Source organism: Ambystoma mexicanum, chromosome 2p (genome assembly GCF_040938575.1).
Source record: "Ambystoma mexicanum isolate Mex_15411 chromosome 2p, UKY_AmexF1_1, whole genome shotgun sequence".
Classification (NCBI taxonomy): domain Eukaryota; kingdom Metazoa; phylum Chordata; class Amphibia; order Caudata; family Ambystomatidae; genus Ambystoma; species Ambystoma mexicanum.
Window position 1 is genome coordinate 1,168,558,355 of NC_090923.1, and position 20,487 is coordinate 1,168,578,841.

Below are 20,487 nucleotides of genomic sequence, written 5' to 3' on the forward strand. Positions count from 1 at the left end.
GACGAGTGGTGGGAGCCACTTCGTGATCTAGATCGAGAGTGTTTTTTATGGTGAGGAGACGAACGTCTCGACTCTACCGAAGAAGCTTTCGAGGAAGTTAAAGTTGACCTACCTCTCTCGAGCTTCCCCCTACGCTCCTTCAAGGCTTTCGCCGTCATGGAAAGGCATTCCTCACACTCCGAACTCTGGTGCGTGATTCCCAGACACCACAAACAGACCCTGTGAGGGTCCGTCAACGACATTTTCTTCCCGCAGTCTCGGCACTTTTTGAAACCGGACCGAGGGGTCGTCGGGTCGGAGGAGGATGCCATCGATATCGAGGTAAATAGTAGTTATTATATACGTTATCTTGACGAGAACTGAGCAACGGTGTTCCGAGGCACAACGAAGCGCGGAAAAACGGAACTGAGCAACGGACGCTGCGCGCGGCCTTTATAGGCAGGATGACGTCGACGTCGGCACGGAGGCCGTCGAGGGTCATCGACTCGGCGATCATCGACGCGCAGCGCCCTCTGGCGAAAAAATTTTCCGAGGCCAGCAAAGCTGAAGGATTTCTATCTAAGATAAGGAATACGTCGGAGGACACAATCCCTTCGAAATATTGTTTCTCCGCGTCGTTGAGTTGGCCTACTGGAAATGCAACTGATTTATCTAGATTTACCTTGTAACCTGCGAGAGTCCCATATTGTTCTAAGCTGTTAGTACCTCGGGGACTGATTGAGATGGGTTGGAGAGATATAGCAGGACATCATCCGCGAAGAGGGTTATTTTATAGTTGGTTTCCCCCATTTTGATACCCTGGATTTTTTCGTTTCCCCGGATAGCTACGGTCCAGGGCTCCATTACTAGAGCATATATGAGGGGGGGAGAGTGGGCACCCCTGTCTTGTGCCCCTTTCTAACGGGATGGCTTTGGATTCACATCCGTTCACTGTAATGTTTGCTGAGGGGTGAGAGTAAAGGGCTCTCATCCATCCTAGCCATTTGGATCCCATCCCCAGGGATGATAGGACAGTTTCCATGAAGGCCCAGCTTACCCTATTGAACGCCTTCTCTGCGTCTAGGGACAGGAGAAGAGCGCCCTCCACCCTAACTCCCTTTGAACTTAATATGTGTAGGGTTTTGCGCATGCTATCGGCCCCGTGTCTGTGCATCACAAAACCGACTGGGTGGATCAATCGGGGAAGACATTTTTCTAGGCAGGTTGCCAGGATCCTAGTAAAGATCTTTGCGTCTGTATTTAGTAACGAGATGGGCTTATACGAGCCGTATTCCGCCGGGTCCTTACCGGGCTTGGGGATTACCGTGATTATGGCCTGCAAGAGTGTCAGCGGGATAGTGTCTGAGGTTTTAATGTGATTAAAGAGTTTGGTGAGAGGCTGTATCAACACAGATTGGTACTGTTTATAGAAGTCAGCCGTGTAGCCATCTCCCCCCGGGGTCTTGCCTACTTTCAGTTTCTTGATAGCCTCTTCCCCGGTTATCTCCTTTTCCAGTGTTTTCCTCTCTAGGTCCGTGAGTCTTGGGAGGGGGTGGCCCTGTTTTTGATTGAGTGTTACCAGTCTCGTCTCTAACATTCTCTATTCTCCTACCCGCTCTGTTTCCCCTCAACCTGTGTGCCAAGAGGGTACAAACCTTATCTCCCTTTTCATAGTATCTTTGCTTTGTGTACCTCATTTTCTTGACCACCTCCCCAATTAGGATCGTATGCAGAGCTTGCCTCTTGTCCCTCATTTCACTCAGGTGGTTTTCGCGGTCCTCACCGAGTTCAGACTCTATTAGCGCGCGCTCTCGTTTTTTGGCCAAACCCTCTGCAATTAGGAGGCCCCTGAAGGTGGCCTTTGCGGCCTCCCAGACTGTAGCCATTGGGATTTCCCCTGTGTCATTTGTTGTGAGTAGTTTTCCATTTCTTCCCTTAAGAATTCTTTAAAGACCTGATCCCTCATGAGGATATTGTTACAGCGCCATCTATATGATTTCGGGGTGTCCTGCAGTCGCCACTCCATGACGAGGAGTTCGTGGTCTGACCAGGTCACCGATTCGACCATAGGGTTCCCAACCTCCCCCCCTCCTTCTTCCGACACCAATAGTAAATCAATTCTGGTATGTTTGATGGGGGGAGGGGAGAAGAACGTGTAGCCCCCAGGGGCCGGTTTGCATTTCCGCCAAATGTTAACCCAGTAGTATTCCTGGAGGAGGTCCCTCATTGCTAGGTTATCCCTGGTGGGGGCTTTTGGTCCGACCACCAATCTAGGTGAGGGTTTGTGATGAGGTTGAAATCTCCACCCAGGATCATAGCTACCTCCGCCCAATCGTCCATGACTTTAAGGACTTTGTGGAGAAATTTGATTTGGCCAGTGTTCGGTGCGTACAGAGTGGCCAACGTAACCCTCATGCCCTGGGACAGGCCCTTGATCCCCTGAAATCTACCCCCAAAACCCCTCTTCGTCTCGACATCAGTAAGGTGGAATGATTTACCCAGGAGAATACCCACCCCCCTCCTTTTTAGAGGATTTGTGTGAGGCCCAGAAGTTCCTACCAATCGCCTTTCCCTTTATCGCCGATTCAGCCCCCCTCCTATAGTTTGTTTCCTGCAGGAAAAGGATTAGCAGTTTCTGTTTACGAAACATGTTGCTTGTAAGAGACCGCTTATTTTGTGAGTTTAGGCCCTTGACGTTGAGCGTGCCAATCCTTCCCTCAGCCATGGTCGTCACTACCTCCACCCTGTGGAGTTTCAGTGGGTTCCCTCCGCTTCATCAATTGAATTAGGTCCCCTTGCCATGGTATGGTTTCCCCGTATCCTGTATCCCTCTCCCACCCCCTCCCTTCTACCCCATCTCCCTTACCCATTGTGTAAGGCGTTCGTCTCCCTTGCCCAACAAGCATCAGGGTTGGTTAACGAACCACCAGGGCTGCTGCCCAGACCCCGGGAGATTAGATGGTACGGAACGCGCCCTTCAACTTTTATTAAAAATATTCTTCCCGAACCTAGTCGGGATTCCTATCCCCGTGTGGGATCCCACTCAACCCCCCCCCCCACACTCGCACCGCTCATTGAGTGTCTCCTGTGTCTTACTTTGGCTTAGAGCGGGGCGCGGGGAGCGAGCGCTAACATCGGAGACCTCAACCCGCCACCCCCACGAGAGGTCGGTGGGCTATCGGCTCCCGCATAAAAGTGTCTCCAATATTCAAATACACCAATTAAACAAACCTTGCCAACAGTGGCACCAATCAAAAGACAACACTCAGCATTCGCCAACACGGAGGACCGTCGAGGGGGCCACAAGTGATTGCACTATTCGGGCTCAGGGGTCCCCTGCCTCTTGGCTCCCCCCCCCCGATCCTCCCAATCAACCGGTCTCAAACATTGTGTCATGTCAATGAAACGAAAATTCCGCCAACCTTGGCGACTTCAACAAATAGTGTGTGGCTCCCCCAAAACTGGGGAGACCCCCACCGACTGTGGGAACAAGTGCATTCCTGCGGACCTCCATGTGACCTCCCCAATGCGATCAGACGGGGTCACCACGATCGGCTGGCTGATGCCTTGTTTTCTGGAACTTCTGTGTGCCCTTCACCTTGTTCCCCTGTGTCGAGGGGTCCGGGGGGCCAGGGCAAAGTCTCCGCCAGTCTCATTCGTGTCCCTGGAGGGGCCAGGGGGGTCTCCCACAAGTTCATCCGCAGTTCTCTGAATATCCTCTTCGGTCACAAGGTGGTGGCGTTCCCCTTGCCATTCAAATTCCAGGTAGAACGGGTGACCCCAGCGATATCAGACCCCCTTCTCCTGTAGCCATCTGGTAATTGTTGTGCATTTATTCCTCATCTGCAATGTGAGGGCGGACAGGTCTTGATAGATCGCCACCCTGGAATTGTTGTATTGTATTATCTCTCAAAGTCCTTGCCCTCTCGAGTATCCGTGCTTTGTCCCTGTAGTAGTGGAATTTGGCAAGGACCGAGCATGGGCCCCATCTGCCTCCTCCAGCCGGGTGAACTCTGTCTATCAGAACGGTATCTCCCGAGTCGGTACCTAGGATGATCCTAATGATGTCTTGCACATTCGCCTCTAGGCCCGTCGGGGTCTCTCCCTCGACCTCTACTAGACCGAAAATCCGGAGGTTAGTCCTCCGTTCCCTGTTCTCCATGTCGTCCACCTTGTGACAGAGTTCCCCCTCTCGTTGCTGTAGTTCCTTGAATCGTACCTCCATTTGCGTTTCCAGGAGGGCGGTGGCTACCCGATTATTCTCAACCCCCTCCATTCTGTCCTCGAGGGTGGAGACTTTGGAAGTGAGGTCTGCCAATTTAGCCCCCATGTCTGTTCTTATTCCTCTGATTTCTTCGAGGATCGTTTGAATGTTGTTTTGCATAGCGTTCATATCAGGGGCTTGGGCGGAGGGGGGTCCGGCCTCAATCGTTGGGCTTTCCGTTGAGAATTGATATTTCGCCATGGTTTCCTTCCAGCTCATGGGTTGCCTCCCCCTTAACGTCTCTGTGGTAGTTCGGTGGCCTCAGTGGTCCTTCTCCGGGTCAAGAACTCACCTCCGGTCTCACTCCCGCCAGACTTGACTTCCGATCCGGCCTGCAGGGACCTGTACTTGTTTGCACTTATTGGGGATTCAGTCTGTCCATCAGAGCGGGTTCCGCCACCCCTGCTATGTTTTACTCCTTGGCGCCCTGAGGGCTAGATCCCAGACGGTGTTCCAGCGCTGGCAGTTGGGGTATGTGAGGGCCTCCACCCGCTTGGATGTTCACTCCCCTAGTTCTGGTGTTCCGGGGCTCCCCCAATCTCAGCAGCGCCCCAGTCGCAGTCCCCCCCACCTAACCAGAGAGGGGCAGCTGCCCTATGGAGGGGAATGTGGGGAATGTGTTTTGCCCGTATTGCTGGCCAGCTGTGGTCTCACTGGGGTCTCCTCCGACACGCTGGAGTTATCTTTGGGGTGTTGGGGCCTTGCTGGTCTTGGGCACTCACCTCCCACCTTGTTTGCTGCTGGTGGGCCAATGGGGGCACCCGGGCGCGCTTCCGCGTCGGCCCAGGCCCCAGATGGAGCTGGTAAAAGTGGTGGGTGAGAGGTCCGGGGAGTGGGCTGGGCAGCAGCACACCGCCGGCGCAAAGCTTGTCTCCATTTTTGCTGAGCACCGCTGTGAGGAGGGGCACGGGCGCACTCCCGCGACGGCCCGGGACTTCCAGTGACTCCGGCGGTGCGAGTGTGGAGGGGGCAGGAGTGACTTCTTGGGAGCCCCCTTCGGCAGCGGGGGCCCCTCGTGTCCCCGGATGTGCCCCTCAGCGGGCCAAACGACCCTTCTTTTCGCCAGGTGTCGGGGGGTTCACCGAGGGTCCCACGGCCCCGATGTCTTGGTAGGGGGGGCGCGGCTCCCCCTGCTGAGTGCTTGTGCTGGAGGGGGTGGGGGGGGCTGGCCAAGAGGTGCGCCGAGCCGCGCATGGCGTTCCTCTCCCACCGAGAGCAGGGCAGCGAGAGGACCTCCTCCCGCGTGTGACTCAGGTCACGATGGGGGAGGGGAAGGCGCGCAACTTATCCGGGGGAGAGCTCGGCAGCAGGAGCAGCCTCAAGCGTCGGGAAGGTGTCTCCAGGTTTCTGACAGTTTCACACAGTGATTTTTCCACTTTTGGTACGGAGAACGTTCCGTTTTCTCTTGTGTCTCCGCTATTCTCCCGGGGCCATCAAGGGAGCTCGCGGATAAGGCAGCCATCTTGCCTGCGCCCCCTGGTGGCCTCTCCTTTTGTGTGACCTTGAGCACTGGAGCCTCACCTGCTCCATGGCCTCATATTTTTATATGCGTTACACAGCACCTTCAGTGCAGTGACACAGGGTTGTCTTTGAGACTTCCCATCGACTCCATTTTCTGGGGCGGACTACTGTCCCCCAGAAAAGGGTGAAGTTGCCATTAACTTGAATCACTTTAAACCACAGACCCAGTATACCCCATCTTACATTGAGTATTGGAAAGGTTTAACTCGTATCCCTTTTGTCTGTACCTCTTGGAGCATTGTTTTGCTCCCTTTACATTAAGACTTGGCTGGTGGCAGTGGTACCTACCCTAACTTTGCTACCGCGATTATCTTAAAAAAAAGTGGTATTGTTTTAGGCTATTATATTAGCCTCTAACATAAATCTGCTTGACCAAATACATTTTATTTTGGCTCCGGTTAGGTTTAGTCACCATTTCTTTTTGTTAAAGTCTTACTCGTGTTTTTCTCTGCGTGCCAAACCCGGGATGATCCCTTTGTTCACTGTCTTTTCATGGGCTTCTGCACAGAAGCCCTCCTTAAGGCGCCTGAAAGTCTAGGTAGGCAGGATGTGAGGGAGGGGTCTTCGAACCCCTGCCATGGGTTCCCTTGGTAACCCAAGTCGTACTCCTGTTTGATTGGCTGAGGGGACTGTCCTTGCCAGGACAGCCACCCTGCTCTGTGATTGACAGCCAGGCTGTATGAATGGGGGAAAACTGCATAAAAAGCAGGTCTGAGTCGCCACTGGAACGAAAGAACGAACGAGGAACTGGCTGAAGAGGACCACTACAACGACTGAACCACCCGGTGAAGCCCTGCTGCAGGTCCGAATCTCCAGAATCCGACGACAGAGAAGATCCTCCAGGAAACTTCTTATCTTGAGCTGGTGGGAACAACCAGTTCGCCCAAACTGCAAGCCAGGACCCCTCTGGTCGAATTCGCTGTACAGAGCTACAGTGGGCTGGATAGCCAGGAAGGTCGGACCCTGCTTGGGTTTTAAGGAGCGCACCTTTTATTTGTTGCTTTGCTCTGCTGCTGGTTTGTTCCCTGGGTAGTGCAGGACCCTCCAGTCTTTCTACTTCTGATCAGTTTGACAGTCGCTTGAGGAATCGTGGGCCTGCAAGAACTACCAGGAACGTCCGTGTCATCTACAGCTCCCGCTCTGTTTTAAGGTACTGGGCAAATCCGGTAGTCCGTTTCGTTCAACCGCGGTGAAAGTGTTTGAAATCTTTCTCTAATCAGAGGGCTTTTGCTTCTCTTTGAACTAACTTTTGTATCAACCAACCTCGTCGGAACCGTGCCACGAACTTTACCGCAAACTACCCTGAACTGTGTGATCTTGAGCAAAAGACTTTTGACCCATTGACTTTGGCCCTAAGCCTTTTCTATCTGATCTCCTCCTTGAAGTTCCTCTTGTTCAACTGCCCAGAGTACTTACCTGTTGGTTTGATCTAATTTCTAATAACTTTTGTCTTTCCCTCCCTTTTAAATTGCTGGAGTGCCATTTTGCTTCCACTTCATTTTGTGAGCTTAACTTGTCTGGAATTTAAGGGAAGTGGTGTGGTGTATTAAGACTGATTTTTGACTTGCTTATAATAGTGTAATGTTATACAACTGAAGAGTGAAATAAATGTATACGTTTTTACTTGAAAACCTTGAGTCAGTGTTTGCCTGAATCATAGTAATTGCTGCCCTTTGTGCAGGGACGTAGGAGACAAAATCTGGGGGGGGGGAGGGGAGGGGACATCTTGGGGACTGACTAAAACACAATAATAAATAAAGCAAAGAACTCGACTTTTCACAAAATTAGAATTAAAATAGCAGTACGTATTCAATTACAAATATCACTGTATAAAACAAGAGAAAAGAAGAAAAGAAAGAAGAAAATTAAAGGATGCAGCAGCAAAGAACATGTCTTTGTATGTTGCATTTTGGGATTTTTCATCTGACTATGAACTCATGGTAAGAGAGAGGAAATAACAATTACTTCCAGTGGGCCACAGCTAGGACGCCAGCTTGTTAAGAGGCAGATCACCTGTAAGTGGACTCCTGCCAAATAAAGGAGTTGAAGCTTTTTCTACCAACTGCAAGAAGCTACTTTTATTTGTGTGGGGCAAGGGGACGTGTGTGTCTCTTGGAATGGAAGGATGGGGGTTTCGAAGAAAGAGGAAATCTTGTTTGTACCTCTAAGTAAGCACTGTAATGGGAGTAGAGGGACCAGGTGTGTGATGTTGCTGCTTTGACTGTCCTCCGGGTGGGGTACAGCAAACAAGTAGGATGAGCGATCGCAAGCCCACCCCCTTATAAGCACTCCCCAGGTCGGCGGCCAGATATGTTGGACCCGGGGGATGCCTAGTAGGTGGGGTGTATGTGGACCCAGGGGGGTGGCATGAGGGGCAGCCCGCTATGTGGGCTGCCCCTCTAGCACACCTGCGAGGGCCGGGCCAGCCTCTCACGATGAGTCTGGTCCCTCTTATTCCATCTCATGCTGGCTTCAGATCCTAGCCTTTCTTTGCCTTTTTATTCTGAATGCAGAGCTGGACTCTGTTCCTTTCTCGTTTAACATTTGCTGCAAAGCCTGATCTATTTGATTCTCTCATATGTTACTAGGATGGCAGAGCATGGGTCCTCTGCCCTGTTACACTATACAAAGAGCCCCTCTGGCCTTTCTTTGCCTCTCCCTTGTCTCACTGCTTGCTTGCTTGCTTAATACATACCTCCTTGCTTGAACACTCAACATATTCTCCCAAACACAGCAATGGCACCTGCAGTCTGTCTTAACTTCTATTTGTTCCGTGTCTTGAAGTGGCCTCTTATTTCCGCTTTTCTGTCTGCAGGGGAAAGGCATTTGCCAGTCACTGACATGATGGTTCTACCTGGCCATAAGAGGGCAACAGCTAGCCAATACTGGAAGAACATGGGCATATTATGCCTGAGGCTGGCAACTGCCTTCCTAATGCCTACACAAGAGACACAACTCTTGACTTTGTTTCTAACAGTAATTCAGTGGATGAAGAAACGCGAGCACACACACATTGCTTATAAATGAAGGGGATGATGTCACACTTGGTTAAGACATTTTGATTACGCCAGGAGCTAATTTCCAGCTGCAATTAAGCGATTACCTTTTAGACTTCTGGCTTTAAATAACATTAGTATGACCTGGAAAGCACAGGGGTTGCTCAACAGGGTTCCTGGAGCAAGAGGTACCCTACTCGTGGGCATGGATGATTGGAGGGCATTCTGGCCGTGGTTTGGAGCCTGGCTCCTACAGCCATGATGGGGGGAGGGGCCGATTACTTTTGGTTGTATGTACCCTTTGAGGGTGGGCAGACATTACCTCCTGCTTTAGCCCACTAACAGCTCTGCTTTGCAACTTTATCACACATACCTGTTAGGTGGCATGTAACTCAATGCTAATGTTATCAGCCTCAGAAGTCTGGAATCCTTTGCCACATCAACTGGGGTAGAGGCCTGCCACCTGAGACTTACCCATGTCTGAGTCTGCATCTGTCGCCCTGTGGTGAAGACACACACAGAAAGAGCAGGGCACAGTGCCCTTGTGGGTTTTTCACACTTCTTCCTCTGGGTGGGAACAATTCACTCCACAGAGAAAGTGGCACATGCTGGGCAGCATTCTCCCACTTTGACAATGTCACCCAAAGAACGAAATTGGCCATTTTAAATACCTCTGTCGACTTCTTATTGCGCAATCCACACTGATGGGTTTAAGCACCTGCTCAACGCGAGATGGCAATTAAGGGCATTTGCCAACGCACTCAAGAAGCACAGGACACCCTCTTACCAGCGACATGCCATGGTCACTCATTCTGATCATGAATTGCCATTTATCTGTGGTCATGTTAAATGTATTTATTTATTACATATGTAGCATCACGCAAAACCCCCAAGCATCAAGGCGCAAAGTAAACTGCATGGAGTAGACCACTTCCATTGGCGCAAAAGGCAGGTGAAATCACATTGCTTTTCCACTTTGGAAGAGTGTAAATACCTCGCGCAATTAGCAATGGCAATTAGAAAAAGCGACAGTAATAGTGTTTTACACCACTTTTTCTGAACCAATTGACCTGGAAAATGCTGCGTTGCATCGGAAGCTGAATGCATTCACTCTGCCTATTATCCCACCGGAAGATTAAGCCAGGTGATGAACACAGGTGTTACATATTCCTTTGCACAATCTGCATTTGGAGCATTAACTAACTGAGCTACCTTACAAATCTTATCTCCTCTGGGGCTTTACCGTTTTAACCCCTTAACTGCCATGGGTATTTCCCCCCAGTGCCAAGGCCTTTTTTGGTGATTTCGGTATGTCGCCATTCAATCCCTTGTAACTTCTTTGTTAAATAAGACATCTCGGCCAAAGTTGGCCCCTTTGTTCCCCACATGTAGGCGGCCGTAACGCCACCCAGAAATCCTAGTTTGCTGTAGGGGGGTGAGAGAAAATAACCAAAAAGGAGAACATTTGGTTTTTTTTCAGAAAATGGCAATAAAATGTTGTACAAAGAAGTCTGTGGTGTTTTCCTTGTAAGAGATAGGAACAAATAGTTTGCTGTGCTGGATTCTCCATTTTGCAGGCTTTCAAGAACAGATTGAGTGGAAACCAAAAATAAATCTTTTGATACATACATTTCTGAAAAGTAGACAATATTCCACGTTTAGGAAGGGGTGATTTGCGCAGGTCAGGCAACAACTATGTAGGGAAAGATTCCATAGTTTGGGGGGAAATCGGGAAAATGACAGAAAAAAAATACACAATTTCCGCACATTTCACTCTGGTCTCCCACTGAAACACGCAGCCAACACATGGCCTACCTTCCCGCGTTCCCACTGGTTTCCCGACGAAAACGGTACCTCACATGTGTGGGTGCACCTACCTGGGTGCAAGGGGAAAAGCCTAAAACATTGGTAACCCCAAGCCTTTCGGCAGAGCAGATTTTTCTCATGTGAACAACATACAGATTTGGGCCTAGGGTGTCGAAGCCACCAAGGAAAACCGGGAACCCCATGCATTTCCGAAAAGAACGCCCGTGGGCACCCCCTTTCCACTTAAAACATCCATGGTGGTTTAGTGACCCTCACACCCACCCAAAACAAGTTATCATTTTTTTTGTTTTTGTTTTGCCTCTGTCCTAGGGGCAGATTGTGCTAGCAATCTGCCCCCAGGGAGGGCTACATGAGATGCCCCCCATTCATTTGGGGTGGTGGAGAGGGTCACCCCCCTTTCGACTAAAAACATCCATGGTGGATCAGTGGCCTCCCCACCCCCACCCAAAAAAGTTATAATTTGTTTTATTTTTGTTTTGCCACTTTCCTAGGGGCAGATGGGCACATGTGTGTGACTATCTGCCCCCAGGGGGGGTGGCAAAATGTACTGCCCCAGGCGTGGGGGGGTGGGGGGGTGGCTCTGCCAATATTTGCAGTGACCTCTCCCCTCACCCCAAATGGATGGGGGCATCTCATGTACCCCTTCCTAGGGGCAGAAATCTGCCATCAGGGAGGGCGACATAAGCTGCCACCCATCCACTTAGGGTGGGGGGGGCACCCCCCTTTCAAACACAAAAAATCCAGGTGGTCTAGTGGGCCCCCACCCAAAACAAGTTATAATATATATATTTTTGTTTTGCCCCTCCCTAGGGGCATATGGGCACATGTGTGTGACCATCTGCCCCTGGGAGGGGGAGAGGGTCAAAACGTACTGCACCAGGCTTGGGAGGGGTAGCTCTGCCAATATTTGCAGTGGCCTCTCCCCCCCACCCCAAATGGATGGAGGGCATCTCATGTACCCCTTCCTAGAGGCAGAAATCTGCCCCCAGGGAGGGCTACATAAGGTGCCCCCCCTCCACTTAGGGTGGGGGGGGAGAGGGTCACCCCCCCTTGCAAAAATCCCTGGTGGCTAGTGGTCCCATCCACCCAAAACTACATTTTAAAAAAAATAATCTTTTTTTGCCCCCCTTCCCTGGGGGCAGATGATCACCCATCTGCCCCCAGGGTATTGCCCCCATGCTTTGGGGGCCAGGGGGGGGGGGGAGAGGGCAACTTACATACAAAAGGCAGCTTACATACAAAAACAGATCCCTGCACGACACATCAAACACATATTCTGGGGGGATAAATGACATTACACTCCCCACTTAAAATTGTGGGGGGGATTTGTCCCCCCTGTACCCCCCCATGTCACTTGTAGTCTTAATTGTGTGTGGTGTTCCCAAAGGGTACTGCATATAATTCTGCCAAACACAGCTCAACATGACTGATCTGGCAATTAGCACCCGATTGGTGAACCTCGGATCGTGAACCGGTGTCGGCATGACCCTCGCGGGAACCCTCGGAGAAAACCCGGGTACGCCTATTAGGCCTGCGAGGCACCTCAGGAGAAACCCTGGTAGTAGAGCCTTTGAAGCACCTCCCGGACCTGGAGGACGCCGAGAAGGAGTCCCCCGGCCGGGGTGCCCTGAAAAGTAAGGAACTTACTGGGCATCTTCTTTCCGTCGATGAAGAGTTGGAAATGCGGTGGAGGAACTCTCTGGAAGATCTCCTCCCACCGACGAAGATGATGCTGAAGTGCCCAGACCAAAAGGGAGTTGCAGTAGAAACACAAGTCCCAACGGTGATCCGGTCCCAGACACTCCAAGTAGAGAGAATGGGGATCCGCCCTAGTGAAGCGACGTTCGCAAGAGGAACAAGCAACAAATCCCAAACGATCCGTCAGACTGAGGACTATGCGATCGCAGAACCGGAGCAGGAGGAGGAGGACGACGGGAAAAGAAAACATCTTCCTGGTGATGCAAGTGCGTCCAGCCCCCACCACGTGGAGAAAAGGACTGAAGGGCGATGCACGGGGCAGAGCCAAGGAGGGCGGGGTTACGGGCGCGTGCGGTACCCTGCATAAAAAGAGAACAACAATTTGATGCTTTTTTTTTTTTTTTTTTACAAAAGTGCTCCGGTCCTGTGCCACAGGACGGAATATCCCCAAAAGTATGGAGGAAAGGGGACGGGACGTAGGAGTATGAAGATTACCTGCATTTCCAGCCATCCCACAACAAGCTGAGCTTCACAGGCTGCAAACCGCCAGTATACAGGGACCTGTGTGTTGCCATTGGATAGTTGTTAGGCAGAATCCTGTGCAGTTCCCTTGGGGAACACTGCAAAAAGATCAAGACTACAGGAGCAGCAGTAAACCCAATTGGTAGCAGTCTGCACCACCCAGATTTACTTGGTAGCTGTGGCTGAGCAGTCAGACTTCTCTCAATAAGAGTAGGGCAGTATGCAGAGTATACACAATAGGGTCAAAACACAGTAGAGCAAACCAACACTGACCAGAGCTTTGTATAAAAAGTATATAGTTATTTATTTAAAACACACTTTAGATAATACACTAGTACTCTCAATGAAAAGTCATCTAAAACACAGTCAGGTAAGTAAACACACCTCCCTTGATAACTATCAGACAAGTCAGGGTTAAAGCACAACTATTTGTTAAGACAGAAGTGAGCGCTTAACCTAGATGGCACTCCAATAGTTTAGGTTAAAAGGGAGAGAAAAGGCAGAGCATAAAATAAAACAGTTCCCAACACTTAAGAGTTCAGAGCAAGGGGAGAAAGGCAGGTTATACGGTAGAGCAAAGGTTCATAGGCCCGGTCCACTTTAAATGGAGCAAAGCGAAATTTGCCCAGGATCACACAGTTTAAAGTGCACTGAAAGTCTTTGCAGAGTGTTCAAAAGAGGTTGGGGTGATTCAAAAGATATAGTTAGAGGTCTGGAGCCGACCCAGTATATAAGCCAAGGATTTAAGGATCACCTTTAGCAATCTGTAGAAAGGGAGGCCAGGCAGGACAGTACCGTAAAGAGAAAGGAAGCTCCAGCGGGGGCAGTTGTTCCTGGCAGTGGTTGCAGTTCGTTGTTCCGACCAGGGGAAGAGACGATCTCGTCGAAGAGGAAACTTGGAGTCGTTGCACTGCACAGGGATGAAACCAGCTGCGGAGTTCCCGATTAAAAGGTGCAGTCCTTTTATTCGCGGTCAAAAGTGGTGAGCTTGGCTATCCGGCCGCCTGAGTACTTGGTACGGGCGATTCGACCAAGGGCCGTCTTTGGAAGGCGAAACAGGGTGAACTGGTTGATCCCTCCAGCTCAGGGGAAGAAGAATCGGCCAGCAGAAGTTCTTCTCTTGTCGTCGGGAAAGTGGGGAGGTAGCTGCAGCAGGGCTTCACCGGTGATGTCGTTGTTGCAGATGGCCCAGCTTCGTCCCTCTTTGGATTCTTAGGTCCTGTGGCGACTTCTGAAGTTCCAGTCCCAAAGGCCCTGCTTTTATGCCGAAAACCCCCCATTCATCAGCCTAGCTGTCAATCACACATGCTAAGTGGTGAGCTGGGCGGCTCACCACTGGGCCAATCAGAGTAGAGTGGGACTCGGGTTGCTAAGGCAATGCAATCCAGGGTGCCAATTCCCCCCTCCCCCCTTCCTGTGGAACCCAGACAGAGTGGCACCACTTGGAGGGCTTCTGTGGAGAAGCCCGCCAAAATAGTGGAATAAAGGGCTCGACCTTGGTCAGAGTTACAGAGACGGACACAAACGCCATTTTAGAATCGAGTTCTGGCAAAAATACCCAACCAGTGATTTAATATTAAATAAACCGGCGGTATGTTCAACATTGTACCAAAAAGTAGTGCGTTTAAAATTAATGGGAAAATCCCATAGAGAATTTTCCGGTGGAATATTTCGCGTGGTAACCACTGCCACCAGCCAGAAACTCAACGAGGGGGGACGGGACAGTGCCCCCTCGAAAGCAGACCCAGGAGCAATTGAATTACCCCTTACCAGTACTCCCACAATATGATGGTTTGTACTGGTTCTATTCACAATTTTGGACTAGTAAAGCCAATGGTGACTTTACATGCCCTGGGAGACAGTAGTCAGTCCCAGGGTATGGAGTCTATGTTTGGGGGTCACTATGACACCCCTGTGGTACTGCACTCGGGGTGCTGTGTACCACACATACAGAAAAACAGATGATACCCTATGGAGTAAAAAGGAACCCCATAGCCAATAAGCACATAACAAGTCAAAGACATACCTCAAATCATGCCTAAGAGTGGGAGTAAAAGTCTCACTCATAGCAGGAGAAAAAAACAAACCCCAAAAATCCAGCAAATCTGCTGGGGGACTTACTAGGTTTGGGAAATTAGCCTTATAAGAGAATTCTCCCCAACAGTAGTGCATCACTTTCTGAAGATCAAATCCTCCTTAACCTTTGGTGGACTCCTTCCAGACCTACAGTGGCAAGATTCTGCTACTTGCAGTTCCCTGATCAAAAGGCTGGGCCGAGAGAGCAAGCTGAGTCCACCGGGCTGTAAATGTTCTACACTGGTGCTTTGACATGGGTGCCAAAACCATAGAACCACAAAGAATTCTTAGCCGAGAGCCTCTCCACTCGACTGCTTCTGCGAAGATCCACCCAGTGTGCCTTCTTCACTCTGCCTGACCAAGAATCCGGTGACAGAGTCAACTGCTTCTGCATCATGGATGCAAAAACCTCTTCATGCTCAAGGTACTGTGAAACTCGTGGTAGCACTTACCTAGAGTTGCTTTGCTGATCCTGTGTTGCTGGATTGCTAAATGTGTACGTCTGGGAGTTTGCCCATGAAGGTTTGCCTGTGCCTGTGCCCCTCCAGGTAGCCTTCCCCGAAACCCCTGAAACTTTTTCCCCAACAAAGAAAGCGTACTTACTTGTTACAAGTATTCTGAACTCTTGACATTCTACAGCCTATGCCCTATCCATTTTGCCCTCCAATCCAACTCAGACTCTCATAACTAGATAGGGAAGGACTTCCAAAGCCTAAGGCCTCTGAATTTAATGTAAGTCTTACCTGCTCTGTGTGGTCTGTCTTTCTTTCCTTCTTGATTCCAAGAATTAATAGTCTAAGGGCTTTACTTACCTTGAATTGATTGCAACTACTCTACAGGTGTGTACAGAGTTATTTTACTTACCAGTATTATCATTCTGGGGTTGGTGGTCAATACCTTTTCGAACCTGAAGAAACTCCATCCCTAACCTGCATTACAACTTAAGGTCTACCATTGAATTGATTTACTACTGCAATAGTCCTACTGTATGCATGTAAATAATTTTCCTTTACTTATCTGAATGGAAAAGTGAACTTAACATTGCCCAGATTACTTAATTAATAACTACATGTTATATAACTACAAATGTGTATGTGTCTTCTTGACCGTTGTGTGTGTCAAAGGTCGTACTCTACTACAGCTCATTTCTCTCCTAAAATAAGCCTGGCTGCGCAGCCATAGCTACCAAACCCATTTGGGCAGTTCAGTTCTATACTAAGAGTTGGAGCCCTGTACACTTAAAGGAGAGTCTTCTATAGTCCTACCATAGGTGGACTTTAGTAAAACTCCCCCACAGTCACACACATTCAAAGCCAATCAGAACAACCCTGTGATTCCAGGAGTAGTGCTAGGAGGCTCAGGACTGAGGGTAAAATGGTGGGCCCCCAGCAAAAGAAAGTTTGAGCGTCATTGCAAGCAAGCTGTATAGAGTACTCCTTCCCAGCCTGCCTGGAGAAAGGGACAGGCGAATGACTTTTTAAGGCCAGGCCCATGCCTACACTCTTGGCAGGTTCTTCAATTATCTGCTTTGCAAAGTGCTCGAGTCCTCTCCTTTAGGATGACATCCCCAAAGGTATGGAAGAAATGGGGTGGGACGTAGGAGTCATTTGGGGACTTTATTTAATTTGTGGTGGTCCAAATGTATGGTTCAGACATTTTGGCCTGCAGTTCTTTTGTATATAGAATAACCAAACTGTACATTCTCAAAGACCCTAAAGTGACTCTTTTAGGGGGCAGCAGAAACCAGGTAATCAAAGTCATCAGGCCCACCAGCCACAATGACAACACAAATGCTATGAGCCAAGCATTTGATAACATAAGAAGGCTGGAAGTCATCAAGTTGCTCATCTCTGCAGTGGCGTTACACAGATATGTAAGGCTCTTGTTACGGATAAAATTACAGCTATGATGCAACTTCAAATTTCAGTCAACATGTCAAGAAGTTTAATTGCTATGAATTAGCACTTCACCATTAACAGACTCTAGAAAAAGTCTTTATCCTATATACTCTTATGTTCTTTGAAAAAAGTTACTTTCAACCCTATGCATAGGCAGTGCTATGTAGCGTTTGCAAATCTTAATGAAGATCCCATGATGTAAAAATATTCACAGACAAGGCCTGTGTTTCGATTAAATAACCAACACATTAACTCATACCTTTGGGCTTCAGATCATGTGCCAACTTACTTTTAACCCCCAAGTCTCGCCTCATTGCCCTCCTGCAAAGCACACCATGATTAAAACAGTTTTACAATCTGAAGATGAAAAAAATAAAAATACAAGACGGCACAATTTTGAAGTCAATTAATAATCCTGAGTGCCAAATGGTGGATGTAGTGAAACATTGAAAGCTTCAATCCAATGCATGCAACCCAACTCACCAGTTAGCCCCCGGTTTCGTCCCGGAGGGGGTGGTGGCACTGACCCCATGGCTCGTGGATAGAGGGGAACAGGATAGAAAGGTGACATCATTGGTGGTACAAATGCAGGTGGTGGCAGCAGAGGAGGGGGAGGTTGTCGATTTAAATTGATGCCTTCCAGTATACTTTGCCGCATCCTTTCCACTTTGGCTGCCTGCTCTGCCTGAAAATAAAGAGGTTGTGAAGAGTAAAATGCTTCTGCACAATAGCAGTTATAACCTCAAATAAAAATTACTTAAAAACTAGAGTACACCAAACCCCTCACTTTTTGAGCTACTCCTAAGTTATACAAACAGCAACACCTGTTGACAGGAAAAAGGGCACACACAACCTCTGTGCCAATGGAAGGACCTAGATTGTGATTTAAGGGGTTTGCATTCTTTCAAAGTTAAAGGGCCAGAAATGTGAAGGATTCCACAGGGGGAAGATAGTCTAGACAAACCATCTGGTTCTACTAACAGGCATAAAGTGTACGAGAGTCTGAGCGACTGCCTGCTTGGATGTTGCACATGCCAGAATTATGACGTGAGAGAAGGAAAAGGTCTGCTTGCTTATGGAATGCTCATCCGCGGATTACCATTGTCAGCCATCAAACCGTGTGGAACTACTTTCTTATATAGCAGGTCTCAAAGAAAATGATGGGGAAGACAGACCAGTTTATGATTGCTGCGATTTTCCCGTGTTAACATGTATAAATGAACTTAAATTGTACTACAGGTTTGATTTAAGTAACTTGTAGTTTTATTGGGAGGAGCCCCCCATGGAGGCCAACCTTCATCTGGTGGAGCATCTTCGTGTATGGCTCCATCAACATTCTGGAACCATACACGACCACGCTGTCATAGTTACAGAACTATGTACATCATAGGTTCATGACTGTGCATCATAACTTATGTAATAAACATCACAACACCTTCTATAATGAACTGAACAAAAATGAGTTTTTTACAATTTAAACTTGTTGACCAATACCTTTATAAAATGTTAACTGTATATATGATAGTCTTGACATAGTGTCAATTAAGAAAAGGATACACCTATAAAGTATTGTATATCTTTTGATGCACTCGCTTCCTTGTGTTGCTGTAGGTCTTATTCTCAATTTCTCTTTAATAATATACATAGTCTTGATTATAATTCCACACTCTTTTCCTGGCTCTTGAAGATGACTCTACCTCGTGTGTTCCATTTTTTGACAAGTTCTCTTGAGTATATGCTTTGTTCATGTATCCAAAGTCATTTGACTTGTCTTTAAACATTTCTCCCTTTGTGACCTGTTCTTTCTCCTTCCTTACAACTTCCTCCTCCTTTGCCAAAATAATGTCATTACATGACCACTTCTTTCCATCCTCTAAAATCACAGATTTCCCAGAACACTCCATTATTTTCTGAGGATGACGAAATCTTGACTCTCCTTTCATCACTCTCTTGGGTTCTCTTACTCTAACCCAATCTCCTTTTTCAAATTTGCTTTCTTGAACATGTTTCTGTCTGTCATAACAATTTTTGTATTCTTCTTGTTTTCTTCTTACTCTGTTAACTATTTCTTCCAAATGTATTTCCTTGTTCCTCTTTTTTGTTATGCATGCATGTCTGAATCTATTTGTGGCTATTCTCCCCCTCATCAAAGTAAAAGGTTCTTCTTCACTTACTGAATGAGGAGTGACTTTATACGTGTTGAGCGCCTCTTTCAGTGTCTCTTTCCATGGTATGTTGTTGACAATAGCTAATTGAATGATACCTTTTATGAAACGATTCATTCTCTCTACTAATCCATTCCCCATGGGATGGTATAAAGCTGTTGTGGTATGTTTGATGGCCCTCTCTTTAAGACATTTTTGGATTTCTTGTGACATGAATTGAGCACCATTGTCAGATATTATTTCTTGAGGCTCCCCTTCTCTGTTAAAGATTTCCTCCAGAAACTTCATAACTTTCATTGCTGATATTGACTCCTCAACAATTCCACATTCCACCCATTTGGACGTATAATCAACCAGTACAATAAAATAAACTTTTTGTGGTCCTAAAGTTTCATACGGTCCTGCTATATCAATTGCCAGTTTTGTCCACACAGTACTTGGAATATCTACTGGTTGTATTGGTGTGACATGTGTTTTGCTTTTATCGCTTACCGCACATGCTGTGCAATCCTTAACAAGAGCTTCTAATTCACCCCACATGTTGGGCCACCAAAAAGCTTCTCTCACTCTTCTTTTTGTTAAGTTTCTTCCTACATGTCCTTCATGCCTTATTTTCATAATTTTCTCTCTCATCTTTGCTGGAGGTATTATCCGATCTCCTCTATAAACGCATGTATTAAACGCATGTATTATCACTTGTTAATTCATCTTTCATCTTTTCCCAAGATTTGATATTCTCCTCGGTATCTGTCCACCCATTTTCAATGGCTTTTCTTAACAATCTCTGTTCAGAGTCTTGTTCTCTCGCCTCAATCCATTCCTCTTTTGAAAAGCTTGGATGTATATGTGCTATAATGCACTCCATGTTTTGATCGTCTGTTAGTTCTCCTTTGTCATCACATTCCATCGTGTCACTGTTACATGGCAGGCGAGAAAAGCAATCTGCCACTACATTTGTCTTCCCAGGAGTGTATTTTATACTGATATTAAACTGCATGATAATTAGCGTCCACCTCCTTATACGTGGAGAAGTCATGTGCGGATTCTTTGAATTCAAAACATGTATTAGTGGCTTGTGATCAGTTCTGATTTCAACCGGTATGCCCCAAATGAGACTTTTGAAATGTTCCAGAACCCATTTAACTCCCAAAGCCTCCTTCTCAATGGTAGAATAATTCTTCTCAGCCCCTCTCAATGTCCTGGATGCAAAGGCAATGGGAACAACTTCACCATCTTGAATTTGCTCTAACACACCACCTAGGCCCATGTTGCTGGCATCCACTGATATTCTGGTCTTGGCACTTGAATCAAACATTTTAAGCGCAGGTGCCCCGTTGATTAATGTCTTCATTGTTTCAAACTCTTTTTTGCATCCTCCAGACCAATCAAATCTCGTACCCTTGCACATAAGATTTCTCATTTGTTCCGTTCTGTCAGCATAATGATCCACAAACTTTGAATAGTATTCTGTTAATCCCAAAAAACTGCGGAGTTGATCCTTATTGACCGGATCAGGAATTAATTTTGAGAATGATGTCAAC

General features: G+C 47.9%; 1 protein-coding gene across 4 annotated transcripts in view; it reads right to left on the bottom strand.

Moving 5' to 3' along the window:
* Positions 1-20,487, bottom strand: part of FAM120C (family with sequence similarity 120 member C) — a 1,585,006-nt gene that overhangs the window by 375,982 nt on the left and 1,188,537 nt on the right. For all 4 annotated transcript variants that reach the window (XM_069645311.1, XM_069645308.1, XM_069645309.1 and 1 more), the window contains one exon: positions 17,265-17,466. In XM_069645311.1, coding sequence (XP_069501412.1) covers positions 17,265-17,466 — 202 coding nt within the window. The remainder of the gene's footprint in view (positions 1-17,264; positions 17,467-20,487) is intronic.